This window comes from Arachis hypogaea, chromosome 16 (assembly GCF_003086295.3).
Source record: "Arachis hypogaea cultivar Tifrunner chromosome 16, arahy.Tifrunner.gnm2.J5K5, whole genome shotgun sequence".
In the NCBI taxonomy this organism is placed as follows: domain Eukaryota; kingdom Viridiplantae; phylum Streptophyta; class Magnoliopsida; order Fabales; family Fabaceae; genus Arachis; species Arachis hypogaea.
Genome location: NC_092051.1, coordinates 54,808,495 through 54,832,202, shown reverse-complemented (window position 1 = coordinate 54,832,202; position 23,708 = coordinate 54,808,495). Strand labels below are relative to the sequence as shown.

The 23,708-nt window shown below is 35.4% G+C and overlaps 1 protein-coding gene across 2 annotated transcripts; it reads right to left on the bottom strand.

The window, feature by feature from the left end:
• Positions 1 to 598: 598 nt before the first annotated feature.
• On the bottom strand, positions 599 to 22,432 carry LOC112754259 (uncharacterized). Of its 2 annotated transcripts, XM_072220706.1 has the most exons (4): positions 21,781 to 22,432; positions 21,380 to 21,656; positions 1,921 to 3,602; positions 599 to 1,650 (listed from the first exon to the last, which is right to left on the bottom strand). In XM_072220706.1, exons 3-4 carry the CDS (start codon positions 2,296 to 2,298, stop codon positions 1,474 to 1,476), a joined length of 555 nt encoding a protein of 184 aa, XP_072076807.1. In that variant the 5' UTR covers positions 2,299 to 3,602; positions 21,380 to 21,656; positions 21,781 to 22,432; the 3' UTR covers positions 599 to 1,473. The 2 variants fall into 2 exon arrangements, 1 of the variants encoding a protein (XP_072076807.1); XR_011874267.1 differs by lacking the exons at positions 599 to 1,650; positions 1,921 to 3,602 and adding an exon at positions 15,398 to 15,617.
• Between the last annotated feature and the right edge of the window lie 1,276 nt (positions 22,433 to 23,708).

Below are 23,708 nucleotides of genomic sequence, written 5' to 3'. Positions count from 1 at the left end.
CTTCCCACCTTTGGTTATCCCATTCTTGATACACATCTTCATTGTAGCCCCCATTACCTACAACATAGTTGTAATCACACTCATAGCCAAAGTGAGAATTCATGATAGCAAGAGAAAATAAAAATAAAATCAAATAAGAAGCAAGAAAATTAAATGGTAAATGGTAAGAAAGTAAACTAATGGCTAAAAAGGTCTTGGCAAGGGTTGGTGGTCAAAGATCTCTATCCTAATCACTAACCACAATATGAGAATTGGCAAGGATTAATCTCATTACATCATCCTCTAACTAGTAGTAAAGGAAAGTCAAATGAGCTATATCAATCCTAGTCCATAAGTCCTAACTCTCCACTAATTCAATTAGTGAGAACTAGAGTCAATGAATCCCAATCATCAATTACTTGGACATTAGTAACTCAAGAGTTCCTAAGTTACCTTTCCAAGCCAAGAACATAAAACTCTACTCTAAAATCCAACCAAGCATTTCATCAAACACTTGGAAGGCACAAAAGAAAAACATAGTAAATCAACAACAAGAATTAATTTTAACTACAATCAAATGTAAAGAATTAACAACAACAATTAAAGGAAACAAGATCTACATGAATTACCTCTTATTGAATTGAAAGAAAATGGAATGAACAATAGTAGGTCTACAACAAAACATAAGAACAACATAAAGGAAATTACAACAAAAGAATGGAAGAAGAATGAATGTAACAACAAGGAATTGAGAGGTAGAAGGAGATGAAAGCATGAATTAAAATCTAGATCTAAGATTATTGAACTAAACCTAATCCTAATTCTAGAGAGAAGTGAGAGCTTCTCTCTCTAGAAACTAACTCTAACTACTAAACTAAGCTAAAACTAAACTAATTGGTTAAAAGTATATTGATTCATCTTCAATCCTTGGCTTAAATAATATCAGAAATGAGTAGGATTGGGCCCACAAGGCTTCTAAAATCGCTGGCCACGTTTTGCTTTAAGTGAACCAGGTGGCAGCAACGGTGCGTGCGCGTACTATGCGCGTGCGTGCCACCATACGTGTAGCAACTATGGCAAATCTTATATCGTTTCGAAGCCCCGAATGTTAGCTTTCTAACCCAACTGGAACCGCATCATTTGGACCTCTGTAGCTCAAGTTATGGTTGTTTAAGTGCAAAGAGGTCGGCTTGACAGCTTTCCGGTTCTTTCATTTCTTCATGAGTTCTCCAACTTTTCATGCTTTCTTTCTTCATTCCCTTAATCCAATCTTTGCCTCCTAAACCTTAAATCACTTAACAAACATATCAAGGCATCTAATAGAATCAAGGTGAATTAAATTTAGCTATTTTGAGTCCTAAAAAGCATGTTTTCACATTCAAGCACAATTAAAGGAGAAGTTATAAAACCATGCTATTTCATTGAATAAATGTGGGTAAAAGGTGATAAAATTCCCAAAAATCAATACAAGATAAACCCTACAAATGGGGTTTGTCAGGAGGATGAGCTTCTATTTTCTGCTGGAGGCATTTCAAGGATGTAAAAGTCAACCGAAAAAACCAAATCCTTAATTGCCACGAGTACATCTTCTGCTATCCCCATCACTGTGATCACACTTTTATCGGCTAAGGCAAACCTCACCGCCGACTTCTTCAATGGAGCTAAATTCAACTGCACATAAATAGAAAACGGCATGATGCTAACACAGGCTCCGAAGTCACACATACAATCATGAAAGGTGTATCCGCCAATACAACAAGACACTAAGCACGGTCCAGGGTCACCACATTTTCTTGGAATAGGTTCCATCAAGGAAAAAATTGAACTACCCAAGGATAATGTCTCCAATTCTCCTATCCTATCCTTGTGTGTACACAAGTCTTTCAAAAATTTTGCATACTTTGGAATTTGTTGAATAGCATCAAGGAGTGGTATGGTTACCTCAACCTTTTTGAACACTTGAAGCATGTTCAAATCAAACTCCGGTGTTTTCTTTGCCTTCTTCACCATGGAAGGAAATAGAATAGGAACGGACTCATCCACTATGGCTTTCCTCTTGGGTTTCTTGAGATTTACTCCTTCTTCCTCATGCCTTTTGTCTACCACCTCTTCTTCATGTGGAGCTTCAACAACTACCTCTTCCTCATGAATTTCTCCCATGACCCTTGGAGGTATCTCTTCTAATGTAGTCCCCAACCGTAGAGTGATGGCGTTGAGGCCGCCTCTTGGATTTGGTTGGGGTTGGGATGGAAGGTTAGAAGAACTTGAGGGTTGGTTAGTGTTGTTATTGGGGTTTGGTGGTTGGTTTGACATGTTCATCTTTGAAAGCAAGTTGGTGAGGTTAGCCAATTGGGTACTCAAGGCATCAAATTGAGCCTTGTTGCTCTCATCTCATTTTTCCATAGTAGCTCTAAGCTCTTCAACTTGATTGTTGGAAGATGGAGGAGTTTGGTTTTGGTTTTGTTGTCTATGGTGTGGTGCTTGGTACTTGGTGTAGTTGTTTTGGTTTTGGTTGGCTTGGTAGTTGGTGTTGTTGTGGTGGTATTGGGATGAAGATTGGTTGTTGTTGTGATGAGAAGGAGAGTTGTTCCATCTTTGGTTTTGATTACTTCCTTGCGCATTATCCCTCCACCCTTGATGTTGATTACCACCTTGATGGTAATTGTTTTGACCTTGAGAAGGGTAGGGTGGACGGTTGTTGTAATTCACATTGGCCACCACAAGGGCATGTTCCTCTTAAATTTGATGGCATTGGTCAGTGTAATGTGTGGTGCTAGAGCACAAACCACAAATTCTAGGAGGGCCTTCAAGTTGAGCAACCGGAGGTGGGGCTTGGACGGTTTTGATGGAGTAGTATTCCTTTTGATCCCTTTGGATTTGTGTAAGGATGGTGGTCATATCCCCAAGTGCTTTGGTTAGACTTGATTCGGAAGGGGATGGTTCTACTACACCCTTGAGAGGATTACTTCTCACTCTTGTGTGTTGTGTAGATTCGGCAACATCCTTTATCAAATTCCAAGCTTCTCCCTCCGTCTTGTTTTTCGAAAAGGAACCACCACTAGAAGCGGTGAGCAATCTTCTATCCTCCGTACAAAGACCTCCGGTAAAGTAGCTAATGAGCAAGTTAGTGGTCATTCCGTGGTGTAGACATGACTCCAATAGCCTCTTGAACCGAGACCAATACTCGTACAAACTTTCTTGGTCTCTTTGCATTATGCCCGAAATCTCTTTCCGGATGTAGTCGGTCTTCTCCGATGGAAAGAATTTATCAAGAAACTCTCTTCTCAAGAAATCCCAATTAGTCACAATCTCATCCGGTAGTGAATAGAACCATATTTTTGCTTGCGCTTCAAGAGAGAAGGGGAAGGCAAAAACCATGATAGCTACCTCGTCGGCTCCATGCCATCGAGCCGTAGAACAAGCAACTTGAAAATCCTTCAAATGTCGGATGGGGTCTTGACCCGGCAACCCATGATACTTAGGAAGTAGATGTATCAAGCTACTCTTCAACTCAAAGTTCAGATCAAGGTTAGGATACCTTGCTTGCAACGGTTGAAGTATGATATCCGGAGCTCCTTGCTCATGTAAAGTGATCCGGCGTGGCTCCGCCATGTGTGGCTCACCTGTAGGATGCAAAGATGTATTAGTAGTGCCAACAGAAGAATAGGAAGTAACGGACTCCAAGTCACTCTCGGTAATATCTAGTGATTCGGCATTTTCCTCAAGAGGGGCCGAAGTACAAGGCGTGTAATTCAATCGCTGTCTAGCATGCCGAGTGTGTAACAAAGTTCATTCGATCTCGGGATCAAAATTGGCTAAGCTAGAATTCGGTTGAGACCAAGTCATCAAACTTGAAAGTCATAGCACAAATGTAAAAGAAATCTAAACTATGGCTAAGTATTGAAAGAAGTAAACTATCTACAATATTCAAATATTCATATAACCAATATCAAGGCATATGTTGCAACCATTCCCCGGCAACGGCGCCAAAAATTTGACAGGCGCCCTAAGGGTGTATTGGTAAATATTTTCTCCAATAAGGTCGCGTTGCAAGTATAGCTCTACCAACAACAATCCTCGGGGGTCAAATTTAGAAGAGGGATCTGGTTGTCACAAGTTCAACCCCAATAGAAATAACCGAAGTATTCACACATCGGGTCGTCTCACAAGGAATGGGCAAACATGTGCTTCAACATTGGTTAGAAATCCGGGGTTGTGAGTTATGAGCATGAAAATAAATGGGAATCTTAACAAGCAAGTAATCTTAAAATGAAATAACTAGTTCAATTAACTAAGCAAAACATGAGCAACTTCAACGAATAAACAATGTTCCACTTAATTCTATTATAACCCAAACAAGTAACTACAACTAAAGTAATTGGTTGAGGAAATTGATTTTCAAATATGAATAATAAGAGCAACTCTTGGCTAGGCTAGGGAATTGGGGCCACCATCCTTGTCTAATAACTATATCTTGACAATTATGAGGAACCAAGCTCATTAAGTCTACTCTCAAAGTCTTAAGTACGTGAGATCTACTCCTAGACTTGAAGTACGTCAAATGGCTTTGATCACATCAACCCATTAGTCCCAACCTACCTATTAATTAGATTAGTAGTGGGTTGGCGTCAATGAGTATCAAATTGACCACCTAAGGCTCCCAAATCATCAAATCCATTAGACCCAATGACTCAAGTTACCCAATTCCCTTGACCTAGGCCAAGAGTAAAGAGAACTACTCCATAATCAAAGTAAACAATTCATCAAACACTTGGTAAGCATTAACAAAAGACATGTTCAAAATAGCAATTAAATTGAAATCTACAAGTACCCACTAACAATTATTAACATATGATCATCCAAACAACAAAGCTAAACATAGAAATCATCAATGTAACATCAACAAGTCAAGATTCACAACATTCATGAAATGGGTATAAAATAACAATTGACAAGAATTCATAAACTATCACAAGATATAAGCAAAATTGTAACAAGGAATTCAAATTGAACAATTAAAACTAGTAATTAACAAGATCCAAGTCACAAATCAACAAGGGAAGATCAAATTAAAACTAGATCTAGAGAGGAACAAGGGTTTCTCCCTCTAGAATAACAAAAGAACCAAAAACTAACTAAAAATTATGTCCTAGTGTAAAATGAGTGATCCCCCCTTTTCCCCTAGCATCCTTGGGTCTTTTTCATGCAGAAACAGCTTGAAATTGGGCCTAATGAGCCTCAGAAATCGCCAGGCATGATTTCCTTTAATGAGGTCACGTGCAGCTTTCCACGCGTGCGCATCATGCGTGCGTGCGCGTTGATAGAAGTATTTTAGTCCGCGCGGATGCGTCCATCCTTGCGCGCCGCTTCCAGCCAATCCCGTCCACGCGTGCGCGTGGAGTGCGCGAGCGCGCTGATGCTGCTTTTCCCAAGATTTCAATTCTTCATGTTCCTCCATTTTTGTACATGCTTTCTCTCTCTCTTCTAAGTCATTCCTACCCTATAATTCCTGAAATTACTCAACAAATACATCACGGCATCGAATGGCAATAGAAGAGAATTAAAATATGGCAATTTTAAGGCAAAATAAGAATGTTTTCCATCATGGAGCAATATTGGGAAGAGAACACAAAACCATGCATTTCTTGTGAATAAGTGTGAGAAATGTTGATAAAATCCCCCAAAATAAGCACAAGATAAACCACAAAATCGGGGTTTATCAGTTGCTTCGCGTTCATGGGCGCGCACGCGCCATGTACGCATGCGCGCTAATGCTGCTCGTGGCCCACTAAAGTGAAATCGCCCCCAACAATTTCTGAAGCACTTTGGGCCCAACCCAACTTATTTCTAATGCTATTTCATGCAGAATTCAAGCTTGGGTAAGGGGGGAGCAATTGTTTGTAGCATTAGCATCATGTAGGTTAGTTTCTAGAGAGAGAAGCTCCCTCTTCTCTCTAGAATTAGGTTAGGTTAATTTCCATCTTAGATCTAGATTTAATTACATGTTTTCATCTTATTTATTTTATGATTTCTTACCTCTACTCTTTCATTCTCATGATTTGTAATGTTAATTTCTCTTTTATGTTCATGGATGCTCTTGTTGGATTTGATTTTCTTTTAATGTAATTTAATGTTTGATGTTTCTTTATTGTTGAATTGAGTTGTTGATCTTGTTTCCTTGCAATTTGTAGTTGGTAGATTTTACTATTCTTGTACATTTTACTATGCTTTCCATGTATGCCTTCCAAGTATTTGACAAAATACTTGGAAGGATGTTAGAATAGATTTTGAGCAATCTTGGCTTGGAAAGAGTAATTAGGTGATCTTGAGTCATGAAAACCCAACTTATATTGGTGATCTAGAGTTGTTAGCTAATATTGTTTTCATTGACGCTAATCTTTTGCTAATTTAATTAGTAAGTTGATTAGGACTTTTGGATTAAGATTAGCTAGTCTTATTAGACTTTCTCTCATGGAAGATAACATGATACCTTCTTCCAATGTTGGAGATGGCGTAATAAGATAAATTCTTGTTTATATTTGTGACATGATTAATTAGTCTTGTTTGAATTTCTCCCTATGTGAAGATGACATGATACCTTCTTCCATTTGTTGGAGTTGACTAGATAAGATGAATTAATCATTGCATGACTAGGATAGAAAGCCTATGTTCTCAACCCTTGCCATGAATGTCTCTCTCTTTATTATTTGCTTTCTCTTATTTACTTGTCCTCTTTAATTACTTGCTTAATTTACTTTTCTTGTCATTTAATTTCTTGCCCTCTTATCAATTAAAAAACCCCCTTACCCCTTCATAGCCAATAAGCATACACTTCATTAAAATTCCTCGTGAGACGACCCGGAGTCCAAATACTTCGGTTAATTTTCATTGGGGTTTGTACATGTGACAAAACCATAAATTTAATTTGATTGCGAGAATTGTTTGTTGGTGTGGAGCTATACTTGCAACGTAAATATTTTGTGAAATTCCTTACCCACAACAATTCTTGTGTCAATACGACTTAAGCACCAAAACATCTCCATAATTAGACATTAAGCATTAATTTCTTGTATGAAAAAGTATAGAAAACATAACATGATGCACATGCATCAGGGACTGTTTCCATCCCTATATCCAAGATTCTGAAAATCAGATTGGTCATTAAATCGCTCTAGTTACTGGTTTATTGGTCCAACCGGTCAATCTGGTTCAACCAAAAAAATCGTTCTACAATAAAATAATAAATAAATTATAACTAAATATCCTAAAATATCTCTCAAATTTACCTACATTAAATATTACCAACTAAATATAATTAATCTTAAAAATATGCAAAAACTTGCTACAAATTTGTTGACAATTAACGTAATTTTACTTCCATTAAAATAGCTAGATTAAATTACAGTGCACAAGTTAAAGACAAAGAATATTACTTTAACGTAGCTAAGTCAAAAAGTAAAACAAAAAAAGATAGTGTTGTGTTACACAACAAACACACAACAGAGCCTGAAACAAAAAGAATCCAGCACGGAAGAAAACATAATTTTTTTTATATAACAGAACAATCAAAACATGAATCATACAATCACTATTTGCAAAATTTTTTCTTCGTAAGAATAAAACAATGAAAACATAAAGCATATAATAAATTAAAAGATCACCAATTGTAAATTTTTTAATAAGAACATAAGTTAGAACAGTAAAAAATGAAGAAAGATTAACAGTTTTCAATCCAATTTTAACAAAGCTTATTACAATAATTAACAACAAAAAAAGTAATGAAGGAATAATGAATCAGTAACATAGGCAGTACAAATTTAAGAAACTTCAATAAAATTTAACTACAAAACAGGCAGTAAAGCAATAATAGAGTTATCAATTTAAAATTTATCATCAACTACAATTAGTGACCAAAACCAATCAACCAAGCACTAACTGAGCATTCGAAAAAAAGAGAGAATCAAAAGAATAGTTAAATCATAGCAACAACACAACAACACCAATAAAAATATTTAAAATAAAGTAACCAAAAAACAAATCTAAAAATCACCATTGCTGAAAACAATACTTTGATACGTGTATGCCCAAAGAATTAAAAGCTAAGCTTCCAGGAAAGTGAAGAATACCCAAACCAAAGAACCTTCAATCACAACTTAAACCAAAATTCACAATTCCCTCAAATTGAAACAGTAAGAAACTTGAAATCAAAGTATCAAAAAATAATTTTTAAGTAAAAGATTCAGATCACCAATCCTAACCAGAAATAAAACCAAATTCCAAGAACAAAGAAATCTAACATAGTGATGATTGAAGAAAAAAACCGCAAAAATCACCTTCCACTAGTGCTGGAACTCAAACAGACAAACACAAATGAGGGAGAGATGGAGCACAATTGAGGAATTCGAACTAGAAGACACAGGCGACGAAACTAGAACAAACAACGGTTGGAGGGCCTAGCAGAACAGAGGCAGCGCGATAGAAGTGGAATAGAGGGAACGCATCACGATGAAAAGAGAAGACATGGAGGCTAAGAGCTTTCTGGGTCTGGGAGTGAATATCTCACGAGGTCACGGGGAGGAACTGAGGAAGACGAAGGTGTAACGACCCAACTTCCAATACGTCATGATTATACCAAAAGTAAGGCGTTACTGATCTGTTTTCCTTATTAACTATTTACTATTAAGCCTTTAGTTCGATATCGCGATTCAATTTTAGTAAAAATACCAGAAATTTTTGTCTTTGTTTATTAAAATCATATAGCAAATATCACCAAGTAATAATAATCACATAATTATTAATAATAGTAATATTATACAAAAGAATTTAAATAAAATTCAGGTACAACTCCTATCCCTCTGCATAAAATAAAAACCTTAAGCAGTAAGGGCGAGGGAATTCTATGAAAGAAACTCAAGTCATAAACTTAACTCGTAAGTAAATTCTAGAATCGCCCGCAGTTTCAAACTGAATCTTCGAACCTGTGTCACTGAAAGGGTGGAAGATTTTGGGGGTGAGAACAAACCACACGTTCTCAGTAGGGAATGGGAATGCCGTAAAAGTAATGATTAACATGCAAATAATTAACTTTGCTTAATAAACCATCTTAGTCAAACCTTTTTAAGTACTTTTTAATATTACTTTAGATAAATAATTACTTTCTTTAAATTTCTAAAACCAAAACAGATCTCAATCACAATTTGTCATATTAAATATCTTTTAGCCACATAATTGAATCTCAGTCACAATTGATTCTCAGTCACAACAAACAGTTATTAATCAGTTCTATATATTCACAGACTACTAGCACAAGTAAGAAACTCAATTCAACAGACAAACAAATCACAATAAAATAAACAACACAATCGCAGAGAAGTAATACAAGCAAACACAACCAAAAGCAAATGCACAACCAATATGACGCATGTCTGTCCTAAGCAGGCCATGAGCTCACGTGTCGGTTTACACCCTACAGCCCGACATTAACTAGGAACAAGTCCCAGATATGGCTTCCCTTTGTGTCCTTAGTGCATATGTGTCGGTGGTAAGAATACCACTCCTTCGTGACTACCGGCAGTCGGCGCGAAGCCCGACCCCATTATATACGCACAAGGGGAAACAGTTACTTTCTTTAAATTTCTAAAACTAAAATAGATCTCAATCACAATTTGTCATATTAAATATCTTTTAGCCACATAATTGAATCTCAGTCACAATTGATTCTCAGTCACAACAAACAGTTATTAATCAGTTCTATATATTCACAGACTACTAGCACAAGTAAGAAACTCAACTCAACAGACAAACAAATCACAATAAAACAAACAACACAATCGCAGAGAAGTAATACAAGCAAACACAACCAAAAGCAAATGCACAACCAATATGACGCATGTCTGTCCTAAGCAGGCCATGAGCTCACGTGTCGGTTTACACCATACAACCCGACATTACTTAGGAACAAGTCCCAGATATGGCTTCCCTTTGTGTCCTTAGTGCATATGTGTCGGTGGTAAGAATACCACTCCTTCGTGACTACCGGCAGTCGGCGCGAAGCCCGACCCCATTATATACGCACAAGGGGAAACAGTGATCCTCAGCTCGTGGGCGCCCCCGAGATCAATTCACAAACAAAACAGCGATCTTCAGTTCGTGGGTTATACCCGAGATCAATACACAGCAAACAATGATCTTCACTTCATGGGCTATACCCGAGATCAACATACAACAATTCATGGGTTATTCCCGTAATCAATGATTATCAGTTCGTGGGTTTTTCCCGCATATAAAATAAATAACAATCTATAGGTTTCCCCGAGATCAATGATCATTCAGTTCGTGGGTACTTCCCGATTTTAACCAATTATCAATTTTGCGTTTCCCCCGTAGTTAAACAACTAACAGTTCGTGGGGTATTCCCGCCTTTTATCATTTTTCATTATCCTTTTCTCAATCTCAACAATCCACAAACCAATCTTCATTCTCTCTTTCCCTTTGAATCCTTAACTCATCTTCTTAAACCTTTCTTCACTTTCTCAAGAATTTGTTCATGAAAATCTTAATTCTCATTTCAGTTCATAATCTCTACTTTAACAATCTTAATTCAAAACTAACTTTAGAACTATTTTTTTTAGTTTAACCCTCTTCAAAAGACATAAGTAAATCATATATTTTAAATTCACTAAATACTTTTTGAAATATAATCCTCTCATTAAAATTATTCAAATAAAATTCTTCCAAGTTTACTAACTTCCCAAAGACTCAAAAATCATCTCTCTCTTTACTATTCAAATTCAAATATTATAAATTCATCAAACTTCTAGAAAATAAACCTTTATTTCAAGCTTAAAACATAATTCTTTTCATATTGAATCAATCTCAAAACATAGTTTCTTTCAAAAATAATTTAATTTTAAAACATAAACCTTTCCTTGGTAAATCGAATTCAAAATAGAATAATTCTTTTCTTAACTAAATAAAACTTAAATTATATCATTTTCCAAATCCAAATCTTCTAAAATAACTTTTCAAATAAAACAGATTTTATAAAATTTCAGCAGCACCTCCCCTAAAACTCGGACTTAGCCACCCTTACGGGTTCTCTCTTTCTCTATCTTATCAAACCTTTCTCAACAATTGCCAGAATAATAAATTCTCAAAAACATTTGATAATAGTATAGAAAATATATTTCTCAAATTCCATATCCAAGTAATCATCAAAACAACATCGGCAGTCTAATTTCAGTTTTATTTTAAAAATATCAAACGAATTCGGAATTACGCAAACCTTATATCCACGTGTCCGTCTTGGATTAAGCTTCCTATTAAACTAAAAATCACAATTTTTCGCTGGCTCTAGCTTCGAGAATATAAGCAAAACCATGACTGCTCTATAGTGCCTTAAAACCAGAAGACAGCAGCAGCGTACAACATTCGAAATTTCATATAAAATCCAAATTAAATCCAACAACCTTCAAAATTAATGTGGTTAAACATAACTTATCCAAATTTCTTTCTCAATTGGTTTCAGGGTCATACCATTTTTAATGAAGGAGTTACGTAGCTTGGAAGTTAAGTAATTTTCTGCTGAAATCTGTTTTACAAATCATTGAACACAACCTCTTCCAAGTCCCATAACTTACTTATTAAAATATGGAATACCCTGAAATTTAAATCATATATACTAAACATACTCAAATTTCACCTCCAATTGGTTGCATCTCAATATCATTCCAGAATTAAAAATTATAAAGGCTCAAAGTTACTGACTTAGAAAACAAAACCTAATTTTTACTGCTTAATACCTCTTACTTTAAAAATTCATATCTTTAAAACCACAACTCTAACAATTCTAAAGTTTTATGAAATTAAAGTACTAGGACCAGAGTTTCATTTAAAATTGGTTCCATTTCAAAATTCAAACTGGAGAATTTTTAATAGAGGAAACAAGTTGCTGCTGTCTTAAGCGTCCTGCAGAAAACCAGATTTGGCATTCCTAATTCAAAAATTTACCATAAATCATAAACTTAATAAAAAAGCCTCTAATTCACCAGTCCAGCTTTCTATATCCCAAAGCTTAATCCAGATTTTGTCTCACGCAATTCCGATCATCACAGAATTAGTTATAGATTTTCAAAGTCTCCGGCTTCATTTAAAAGTAATGCAGAAAATCAAGTTTTACATTTTAACTTTGAAAAATCTTAACTAGTTCTATAGTTAATTCAAACTTCCCAAAATTGAGTCCCAACAACTACTTTAAATACAGTTTACTCAGCATTTACTCTCATATCATTTCAATTATCATTGAATAACTGATTCACTTCCAAAGTCATCTTTTAATCTCAAAAATCAGATTTTCAGCAACTAGTTCAACATTTTAAGATTCAATCTTCCAATTATTCCTTAAGCCCAACTTCAACTAATCACTAACTAAACCCATTACAATAAACCAACTCGACAGCAATAGTTTCAATTTGACCCATCAAAATACCGAAATCACACTAATCTCTCATCAAACAATCTATAATTCAATCTCACAAAATCAACAAATTCAACCAAAGTTCCAATCAAAAATCTCAATCATTCCAATCATAATTTCAGCCACACAACTCAACTAATTCAGTATAATCACATAGAGTCAGAACTTTTCAACAATTCCATCCATATCAGAGAAAACAATATCAATTACAACTTCAAACACTCACAACAAAGCCCAAAGACATTCACAGCCTTAATCTGAATTCAATAATCCAATTGAAGCACTAACATATCATCAAACTTACTCCAAATTTCATAACTAACTAACTAATTTCAAATGCATTTCAAGTCATTCATGACAATTAAGAAATTCTAAATCATTGTTAACCATTTGCACTTATTCAAATAACTTGGTGGGCATTCTAAATTAAAAACGTTAAATCTCCTACCTCAGTTAGTCGAAATTGCAGAGTCTAAACGCCACAACTAAGTATTTCGAAGCCACCTGCAGCAGCGGCAATTTTAGCATCTCCGATTGACGGCAGCAGCACTCTGTCAGGTTCTGACATCCGTTCTGTCCCCTTGGCAGGAAACACAGTGTTCTTGGGTAGCTTCAATAACAATTTCCAGCACTCATTTTGTTTCCTGGGTAGCAACCATGGTGGTTTTGAGCAACTCCAGTGATGGTGGAAGGCCTCAGCAGCGGCCAAACAGCAAAGTTGGTTCCTACAGCAGTAGTGACAGTTGCAGTAGTACAAGGAATCCGCATTTGACGAACTCAAGGCAGAAACAGCTCAAGACAGTGGACGTTGAATATGATTAGAATGGTAACAGGGCAGTAACAACTCACCCCGTTAGTGGTTCTAATTGCAGCAACTCCAAATCGACGCTGGCGGCGGCTTCCTTCGATGGTGACCAGGAAACATGATAGTGACGGCTTGGTGAGAAGTGGCAGCGGTGGAGCATGACGACAGCGGCGATGGCTTTGTGGTGAGGTTTTCCCTTCGCGCGCGCTCTCTCTGGTGGCGGCTGGGACGGTGGACTCCACCCACGACGACGACGACACTCTCTTCCACAAACCTTGGCAGCAGCGGTGATGGAAGGGCAGCGTTGCTTCCTCTTCTCCCTCGCAAACTCCTCTCTCTCCCTCTCCTCTGTTCGCAGTTCACGGTGGTGGCAGAAGCTTCATCAATGGCGACGCAGCAGCATGGTGACAGATTGGCGGCACGACACGGAAGCTCCTGGTTCGCGTTCCTCTCTGCGGCCTCCACGGAGCAGCGATGAGAGCGACGGCGGCGGTGCAAAAATGGCAGCGATGCATGGCTCGATGGCTGGGCACGGTAGCGGCAGCAGCTCCTCCCTCTTCTGTTTCTCTCTTGTTTTGTGTGTGTATATTGAGGAATGAAGCTGAAGGTGAACGAAGGGGGAACGGCGCTGGGGTGTGGGGTTAGTGGGTTAGGGTTTCTCAATTTGGGAAATTAGGTTTCTGAATTTGATTTGGGAATTAGGGTTAGAAATTAGGACTTTATAAAAGAATATGGATAGATATGAATAGATATTTTGATAAAATTGGAGGGTAGAGTAATTTTAAAATCAAATATACTTTATTAAAAATATTTAGGAACATTATTTATCATCATATTGCTAAGTTCAATCAATTATTTCTAATTTAAATTATAAAATGAACAAGTTAATTATATTTTGTAAAGTACAATTTTAATTCAAATATCAATTTTCTAGATTAAATCATACAAATCTCTATTATTTTTCTATCTCCGAAACTTTAATTTCAATTTATAAAATAATTAATTATAATAAAGTTGTACATAAATATTAATTGACTTAAACTTAAAGTATTTATAAATATCAATCTAATCATTTCTAATAAAATAATTTCTAGGAGTTCAAGTTAATAATATAATTCATTCAAAATAGAATTTATTTAAATTAAATTATACAATTATTCTAATTTTTCAATTATCAAACTTATAATTTCAATTATACCAAATATCCAATAAAGATTATATAAAAAAATTCTAATTAATTTAAACTTCAATTATCATGAAACTCTATTTAATTATCATTAGTAAAATAATTTTCTTAAAATAAATCACAAATAACTAATTATTTGATTTTCAAAAACTAGGGTTGTTACATTCTACCCACCTTAAAAAAAATTTTTGCCCTCAAAAATTGCTAGAATAAAATAAGTTCAAACTAAAATCAAAGAAAACAGAATATATGAACAGAAGCATAGGCATTATCAAGAATGAATATTCAAAGAGTTAAGTAAGCAATCAGATTTATAGGCAAGCAAAGATATACAAGAATGACAAGGTATGGTTGGGAAATAATCAAATCACATTCTAAGGAGGAAATTCAAACTAGAGAATTCTAATGAAAGCAACTAAGAAAAATATGGCACGAGTTCATGTGGCACGAATAAAGATTATACGTTGAATCGAAACTAACTTCATAAATTCTATCGCTCCCAAACCCCGATAATCGCATCACTTATAACTTCTATTTCGTCTATGATAACCTATTAGTGTTCCCATAAACATAAATCATTAGTATTAAGTTGGCCAGACCTAATACCATGAAGCATGCAATGGTAGACTAACAGCGTTAATCATCAGACAGTCATGCATATAAAACTCAAACTCTTGTTATCAGAACAAGTCACAAAGCATGACAGACACTCAGAGTATGCAGTGAAGCATAGTCAGTCCATTCCCAAGGCTCTAATAGGAACGAACTGCTCTAATACCATTTGTAACGACCCAACTTCCAATACGTCATGATCGTACCAAAAGTAAGGCGTTACTGATCTGTTTTCCTTATTAACTATTTACTATTAAGCCTTTAGTTCGATATCGCGATTCAATTTTAGTAAAAATACCAGAAATTTTTGTCTTTGTTTATTAAAATCATATAGCAAACATCACCAAGTAATAATAATCACATAATTATTAATAATAGTAATATTATACAAAAGAATTTAAATAAAATTTAGGTACAACTCCTATCCCTCAGCATAAAATAAAAACCTTAAGCAGTAAGGGCGAGGGAATTCTATGAAAGAAACTCAAGTCATAAACTTAACTCGTAAGTAAATTCTAGAATCGCCCGCAGTTTCAAACTGAATCTTCGAACCTGTGTCACTGAAAGGGTGGAAGATTTTGGGGTGAGAACAAACCACACGTTCTCAGTAGGGAATGGGAATGCCGTAAAAGTAATGATTAACATGCAAATAATTAACTTTGCTTAATAAACCATCTTAGTCAAACCTTTTGAAGTACTTTTTAATATTACTTTAGATAAATAATTACTTTCTTTAAATTTCTAAACCCAAAATAGATCTCAATCACAATTTGTCATATTAAATATCTTTTAGCCACATAATTGAATCTCAGTCACAACAAACAGTTATTAATCAGTTCTATATATTCACAGACTACTAGCACAAGTAAGAAACTCAATTCAACAGACAAACAAATCACAATAAAACAAACAACACAATCGCAGATAAGTAATACAAGCAAACACAACCAAAAGCAAATGCACAACCAATATGACGCATGTCTGTCCTAAGCAGGCCATGAGCTCACGTGTCGGTTTACACCCTACAGCCCGAAATTACCTAGGAACAAGTCCCAGATATGGCTTCCCTTTGTGTCCTTAGTGCATATGTGTCGGTGGTAAGAATACCACTCCTTTGTGACTACCGGCAGTCGGCGCGAAGCCCGACCCTATTATATACGCACAAGGGGAAACAGTGATCCTCAGTTCGTGGGCGTCCCCGAGATCAATTCACAAACAAAATAGAGATCTTCAGTTCGTGGGTTATACCCAAGATCAATACACAATAACATAGCGATCTTCAGTTCGTAGATTATACCCGAGATCAATACACAGCAAACAATGATCTTCAATTCATGGGCTATACCCAAGATCAACATACAACAATTCATGGGTTATTCCCGTAATCAATGATTATCAGTCCGTGGATTTTTTCCGCATATAAAATAAATAACAATCTATAGGTTTCCCCGAGATCAATGATCATTCAGTTCGTGGGTACTTCCCGATTTTAACCAATTATCAATTTTGCGTTTCTCCCGTAGTTAAACAACTAACAGTTCGTGGGGTATTCCCGCCTTTTATCATTTTTCATTATCCTTTTCTCAATCTCAACAATCCACAAATCAATCTTCATTCTCTCTTTCCCTTTGAATCCTTAACACATCTTCTTAAACCTTTCTTAACTTTCTCAAGCATTTGTTCATGAAAATCTTAATCCTCATTTCAGTTCATAATCTCTACTTTAACAATCTTAATTCAAAACTAACTTTAGAACTTTTTTTTTTAGTTTAACCCTCTTCAAAAGACATAAGTAAATCATATATTTTAAATTCACTAAATACTTTTTGAAATATAATCCTCTCATTAAAATTATTCAAATAAAATTTTTCCAAGTTTACTAACTTCCCAAAGACTCAAAAATCATCTCTCTCTTTACTATTCAAATTCAAATATTATAAATTCATCAAACTTCTAGAAAATAAACCTTTATTTCAAGCTTAAAACATAATTCTTTTCATATTGAATCAATCGCAAAACATAGTTTCTTTCAAAAATAATTTAATTTTGAAACATAAACCTTTTCTTGGTAAATCGAATTCAAAATAGAATAATTCTTTTCTTAACTAAATAAAACTTAAATTATATCATTTTCCAAATCCAAATATTCTAAAATAACTTTTCAAATAAAATAGATTTTATAAAATTTCAACAGCACCTCCACTAAAATTCGGACTTAGCCACCCTTACGGGTTCCCTCTTTCTCTATCTCATCAAACCTTTCTCAACAATTGCCATAATAATAAATTCTCAAAAATATTTGATAATAATATAGAAAATATATTTCTCAAATTTCATATCCAAGTAATCATCAAAACAACATCGGCAGTCTAATTTCAGTTTTATTTTAAAAATATCAAACGAATTCGAAATTACGCAAACCTTATATCCACGCGTCCGTCTCGGATTAAGCTTCCTATTAAACTAAAAATCACAGTTTTTCACTGGCTCTAGCTTCGGGAATATAAGCAAAACCGTGACTGCTCTATAGTGCCTTAAAACCAGAAGACAGCAGCAGCGTACAACATTCAAAATTTCATATAAAATCCAAATTAAATCCAACAACCTTCAAAATTAACGTGGTTAAACATAACTTATCCAAATTTCTTTCTCAATTGGTTTCAGGGTCATACCATTTTTAATGAAGGAGTTACGTAGCTTGGAAGTTAAGTAATTTTCTGCTGAAATCTGTTTTACTAATCATTGAACACAACCTCTTCCAAGTCCCATAACTTACTTATTAAAACATGGAATACCCTGAAATTTAAATCATATATACTAAACATACTCAAATTTCACCTCCAATTGGTTGCATCTCAATATCATTCCAGAATTAAAAATTATAAAGGCTCAAAGTTGCTGACTTAGAAAACAAAACCTAATTTTTACTGCTTAATACCTCTTACTTTAAAAATTCATATCTTTAAAACCACAACTCTAACAATTCTAAATTTTTATGAAATTAAAGTACTAGAAACAGAGTTTCATTTAAAATTAGTTCCATTTCAAAATTCAAACTGGAGAATTTTTAATAGAGGAAACAAGTTGCTGCTGTCTTAAGCGTCCTGCAGAAAACCAGATTTAGCATTCCTAATTCAAAAATTTACCATAAATCATAAACTTAATAAAAAAGCCTCTAATTCACCAGTCCAGCTTCCTATATCCCAAAGCTTAATCCAGATTTGGTCCCACGCAATTCCGATCATCACAGAATTAGTTATAGATTTTCATAATTACTTTAATAAAACACTTAGGGAGTAGTAAAAACATATTAGTGAGGCAAAGATAAATAAAAGATAAAAAGTTGAAGAAAAGATAGAAATCGAAAAAAAAGTCTGTAAAGTTTTAATGACAGAAAGCCAGACAGACCTAGTGAACGAATTAGGGCAACATAGTTAGTCCTGGAATTGCGAATAGGGTTAGGTATTATATGAAAAGTTAAACTGTTTCAGTATAGACTTAATGAACCTATACTTGGGACAGACTAACTATTCATACCGAAATTTACATAAGCTTTAAATACATACGTTAAACAGAGAAATTAGAGCAGCGTAAAGAAATACAGAGAACAGAGTAACCAGAGCAGAATAAAGGGATACAGAGAAAAGAGTAATCAGAGCAAAGTAAAAAGACAAAGAGAAAAGAGTAATGTGATAAAGAGAAATGGTTTGAATTAAGATGTTGTAAAAGTGATTCTCAGTCACAACAAACAGTTATCAATCATCTCATTACATTCACAGACTACTAGCACAAGTAAGAAACTCAATTAAACACATAAACAAATCACAATAAAACAAACAACACAATCACAGAGAAGTAATACAAGCAAACACAACCAAAAGCAAATGCACAACCAATATGACGCATGTCTGTCCTAAGCAGGCCATGAGATCACGTGTCGGTTTACACCCTACAACCCGACATTACCTAGGAACAAGTCTCAGATATGGCTTCCTTTTGTGTCCTTAGTGCATATGTGTCGGTGGTAAGAATACCACTCCTTCGTGACTACCGGCAGTCGGCGCGAAGTCCGACCCCATTATATACGCACAAGGGGAAACAGTGATCCTCAGTTCGTGGGCGTCCCCGAGATCAATTCAGAAACAAAACAGAGATCTTCAGTTCGTGGGTTATACCCGAGATCAATACACAGCAAACAATGATCTTCAGTTCATGGGCTATACCCGAGATCAACATATAACAATTCATGGGTTAATCCCGTAATCAATGATTATCAGTCCGTGGGTTTTTCCCGCATATAAAACAAATAACAATCTATAGGTTTCTCCGAGATCAATGATCATTCAGTTCGTGGGTACTTCCAGATTTTAACCAATTATCAATTTTGCGTTTCCCCCGTAGTTAAACAACTAACAGTTCGTGGGGTATTCCCACCTTTTAACATTTTTCATTATCCTTTTCTCAATCTCAACAATCCACAAATCAATCTTCATTCTCTCTTTCCCTTTGAATCCTTAACACATCTTCTTAAACCTTTCTTAACTTTCTCAAGCATTTGTTCATGAAAATCTTAATCCTCATTTCAGTTCATAATCTCTACTTTAACAATCTAAATTCAAAACTAACCTTAGAAATATTTTTTTTTAGTTTAACCCTCTTCAAAAGACTTAAGTAAATCATATATTTTAAATTCACTAAATACTTTTTGAAATATAATCCTCTCATTAAAATTATTCAAATAAAATTCTTCCAAGTTTACTAACTTCCCAAAGACTCAAAAATCATCTCTCTCTTTACTATTCAAATTCAAATATTATAAATTCATCAAACTTCTAGAAAATAAACCTTTATTTCAAGCTTAAAACATAATTCTTTTCATATTGAATCAATCTCAAAACATAGTTTCTTTCAAAAATAATTTAATTTTGAAACATAAACCTTTCTTTGGTAAATCGAATTCAAAATAGAATAATTCTTTTCTTAACTAAATAAAACTTAAATTATATCATTTTCCAAATCCAAATCTTCTAAAATAACTTTTCAAATAAAACTGATTTTATAAAATTTCAGCAGCACTTCCCCTAAAACTCGGACTTAACCACCCTTACGGGTTCCCTCTTTCTCTATCTTATCAAACCTTTCTCAACAATTGCCATAATAATAAATTCTCAAAAACATTTGATAATAGTATAGAAAATATATTTCTCAAATTCCATATCCAAGTAATCATCAAAACAACATCGGCCGTCTAATTTCAGTTTTATTTTAAGAATATCAAACGAATTCGGAATTACGCAAACCTTATTTCAAAATTCAAACTGGAGAATTTTTAAAAGAGAAAACAAGTTGCTGTTGTCTTAAGCGTCCTGCAGAAAACCAAATTTGGAATTCCTAATTCAAAAATTTTCCATAAATCATAAACTTAATAAAAAAGCCTCTAATTCACCAGTCCAGCTTCCTATATCCCAAAGCTTAATCCAGATTTGGTCCCACGCAATTCCAATCATCACAGAATTAGATATAGATTTTCAAAGTCTCCGGCTTCATTTAAAAGTAATGCAGAAAATCAAGTTTTACATTTTAACTTTGAAAAATCTTAACTAGTTCTATAGTTAATTCAAACTTTCCAAAATTGAGTCCCAACAACTACTTTAAATACAGTTTACTCAGCCCTTACTCTCATATCATTTCGATTATCATTGAATAACTGATTCACTTCCAAAGTCATCTTTTAATCTCAAAAATCAGATTTTCAGCAACTAGTTCAACATTTTAAGATTCAATCTTCCAATTATTTCTTAAGCCCAACTTCAATTAATCACTAACTAAACCCATTACAATAAACCAACTCGACAGCAATAGTTTCAATTTGACCCATCAAAATACCGAAATCACAATAATCTCTCATCAAACAATCTATAATTCAATCTCACAAAATCAACAAATTCAACCAAAGTTCCAATCAAAAATCTCAATCATTCCAATCATAATTTCAGCCACACAACTCAACTAATTTAGTATAATCACATAGAGTCAGAACTTTTCAACAATTCCATCCATATCAGAGAAAACAATATCAATTACAACTTCAAACACTCACAACAAAGCCCAAAGACATTCACAGCCTTAACCTGAATTCAATAATCCAATTGAAGCACTAACACATCATCAAACTTACTCCAAATTTCATAACTAACTAACTAATTTCAAATGTATTTCAAGTCATTCATGACAATTAAGAAATTCTAAATCATTGTTAACCATTTGCACTTATTCAAATAACTTGGTGGGCATTCTAAATTAAAAATGTTAAATCCCCTACCTCAGTTAGTCGAAATTGCAGAGTCTAAACGCCACAACTAAGTATTTCGAAGCCACCTGCAGCAGCGGCAATTTTAGCATCTCCGATTGACGGCAGCAGCACTCTGTCAGGTTCTGACATCCGTTCTGTCCCCTTGGCAGGAAACACAGTGTTCTTGGGTAGCTTCAATAACAATTTCCAACACTCATTTTGTTTCCTGGGTAACAAGCATGGTGGTTTTGAGCAACTCCAGTGATGGTGGAAGGCCTCAGCGGCGGCCAAACAGCAAAGTTGGTTCCTACAGCAGTAGTGACAGTTGCAGTAGTACAAGGAATCCGCATTTGACGAACTCAAGGCAGAAACAGCTCATGACAGTGGACGTTGAATATGATTAGAATGGTAACAGGGCAGTAACAACTCACCCCGTTAGTGGTTCTAATTGCAGCAACTCCAAATCGACGCTGGCGGCGGCTTCCTTCGATGGTGACCAGGAAACACGATAGTTACGGCTTGGTGAGAAGTGGCAGCGGTGGAGCATGACGACAGCGGCGATGGCTTTGTGGTGAGGTTTTCCCTTCGCGCGCGCTCTCTCTGGTGGCGGCTGGGACGGTGGACTCCACCCACGACGACGACGACACTCTCTTCCACAAACCTTGGCGGCAGCGGTGATGGAAGGGCAGCGTTGCTTCCTCTTCTCCCTCGCGAACTCCTCTCTCTCCCTCTCCTCTGTTCGCAGTTCACGGCGGTGGCAGAAGCTTCATCAATGGCAACGCAGCAGCATGGTGATAGATCGGCGGTGCGACACGGAAGCTCCTGGTTCGCGTTCCTCTCTGCGGCCTCCACGGAGCAGCGATGAGAGCGACGGCGGCGGTGCAAAAATGGCAGCGACGCATGGCTCGATGGCTGGGCACGGTAGCGGCAGCAGCTCCTCCCTCTTCTGTTTTTCTCTTGTTTTGTGTGTGTGTATATTGAGGAATGAAGCTGAAGGTGAACGAAGGGGGAACGGTGCTGGGGTGTGGGGTTAGTGGGTTAGGGTTTCTCAATTTGGAAAATTAGTGTTTCTGAGTTTGATTTGGGAATTAGGGTTAGAAATTGGGATTTTATAAAAGAATATGGATAGATATGAATAGATATTTTGATAAAATTGGAGGGTAGAATAATTTTAAAATCAAATATACTTTATTAAAAATATTTAGGAACATTATTTATCATCATATTGCTAAGTTCAATCAATTATTTCTAATTTAAATTATAAAATGAACAAGTTAATTATATTTTGTAAAGTACAATTTTAATTCAAATATCAATTTTCTAAATTAAATCATACAAATCTCTATTATTTTTCTATCTCCGAAACTTTAATTTCAATTTATAAAATAATTAATTATAATAAAGTTGTACATAAATATTAATTGACTTAAACTTAAAGTATTTATAAATATCAATCTAATCATTTCTAATAAAATAATTTCTAGGAGTTCAAGTTAATAATATAATTCATTCAAAATAGAATTTATTTAAATTAAATTATACAATTATTCTAATTTTTCAATTATCAAACTTATAATTTCAATTATACCAAATATCCAATAAAGATTATATAAAAAAATTCTATTTAATTTAAACTTCAATTATCATGAAACTCTATTTAATTATCATTAGTAAAATAATTTTTTTAAAATAAATCACAAATAATTAATTATTTGATTTTCAAAAACTAGGGTTGTTACAGAAGGCGACGGTAGTCGAGCTCGAGGGAGAAGTTGGGCACCTGCAACTGATGAAACTGTGAGAACGAACATGGGTTTTCTTTGGAGAACACTGATGGACAGACAAACGGAGAGAAGCTCCTGACTGCAACGGACAGTGGCAGTGGCTCACTCCTTGCAGCTTGCGATGGTGGTAGAGCTAGGGTTTCCATTTTTCTTTGGAAGAGAGATGCTTAAACTTGCTCTGATTTCTGTGAGGGGAAGGAAGGAGGTAGGGGTGTCAAAAATCCCCAGGAGGCGGGGATCCCCGTGGGGACCGCCCCGAATGGGGCCCCAATGGCGGAGAATTTTCCCTGCGGGGATGGGGATGGGGGATAAAATTCCCCCGAAGTAGGTGCGGGGACCCGAGCGGGGATCCCCGTCCCCGTCCCCATATTCCCCACATTCCCCGAATATATTAAATTACTTAAATACCATTAGTAATTTATTTTTTACTTTGGTTTTTTAGTCATTTCACCTTCCATATATATATCGAAAATTTGGAAACCCTAGCCCCTCTTTCCATACACTAGTGCCGCTACCAGCTAGTCAGCTACCCAGTCACCCTCACCCTCCTCGCGAAGATGCGAACCCCCCCTTCT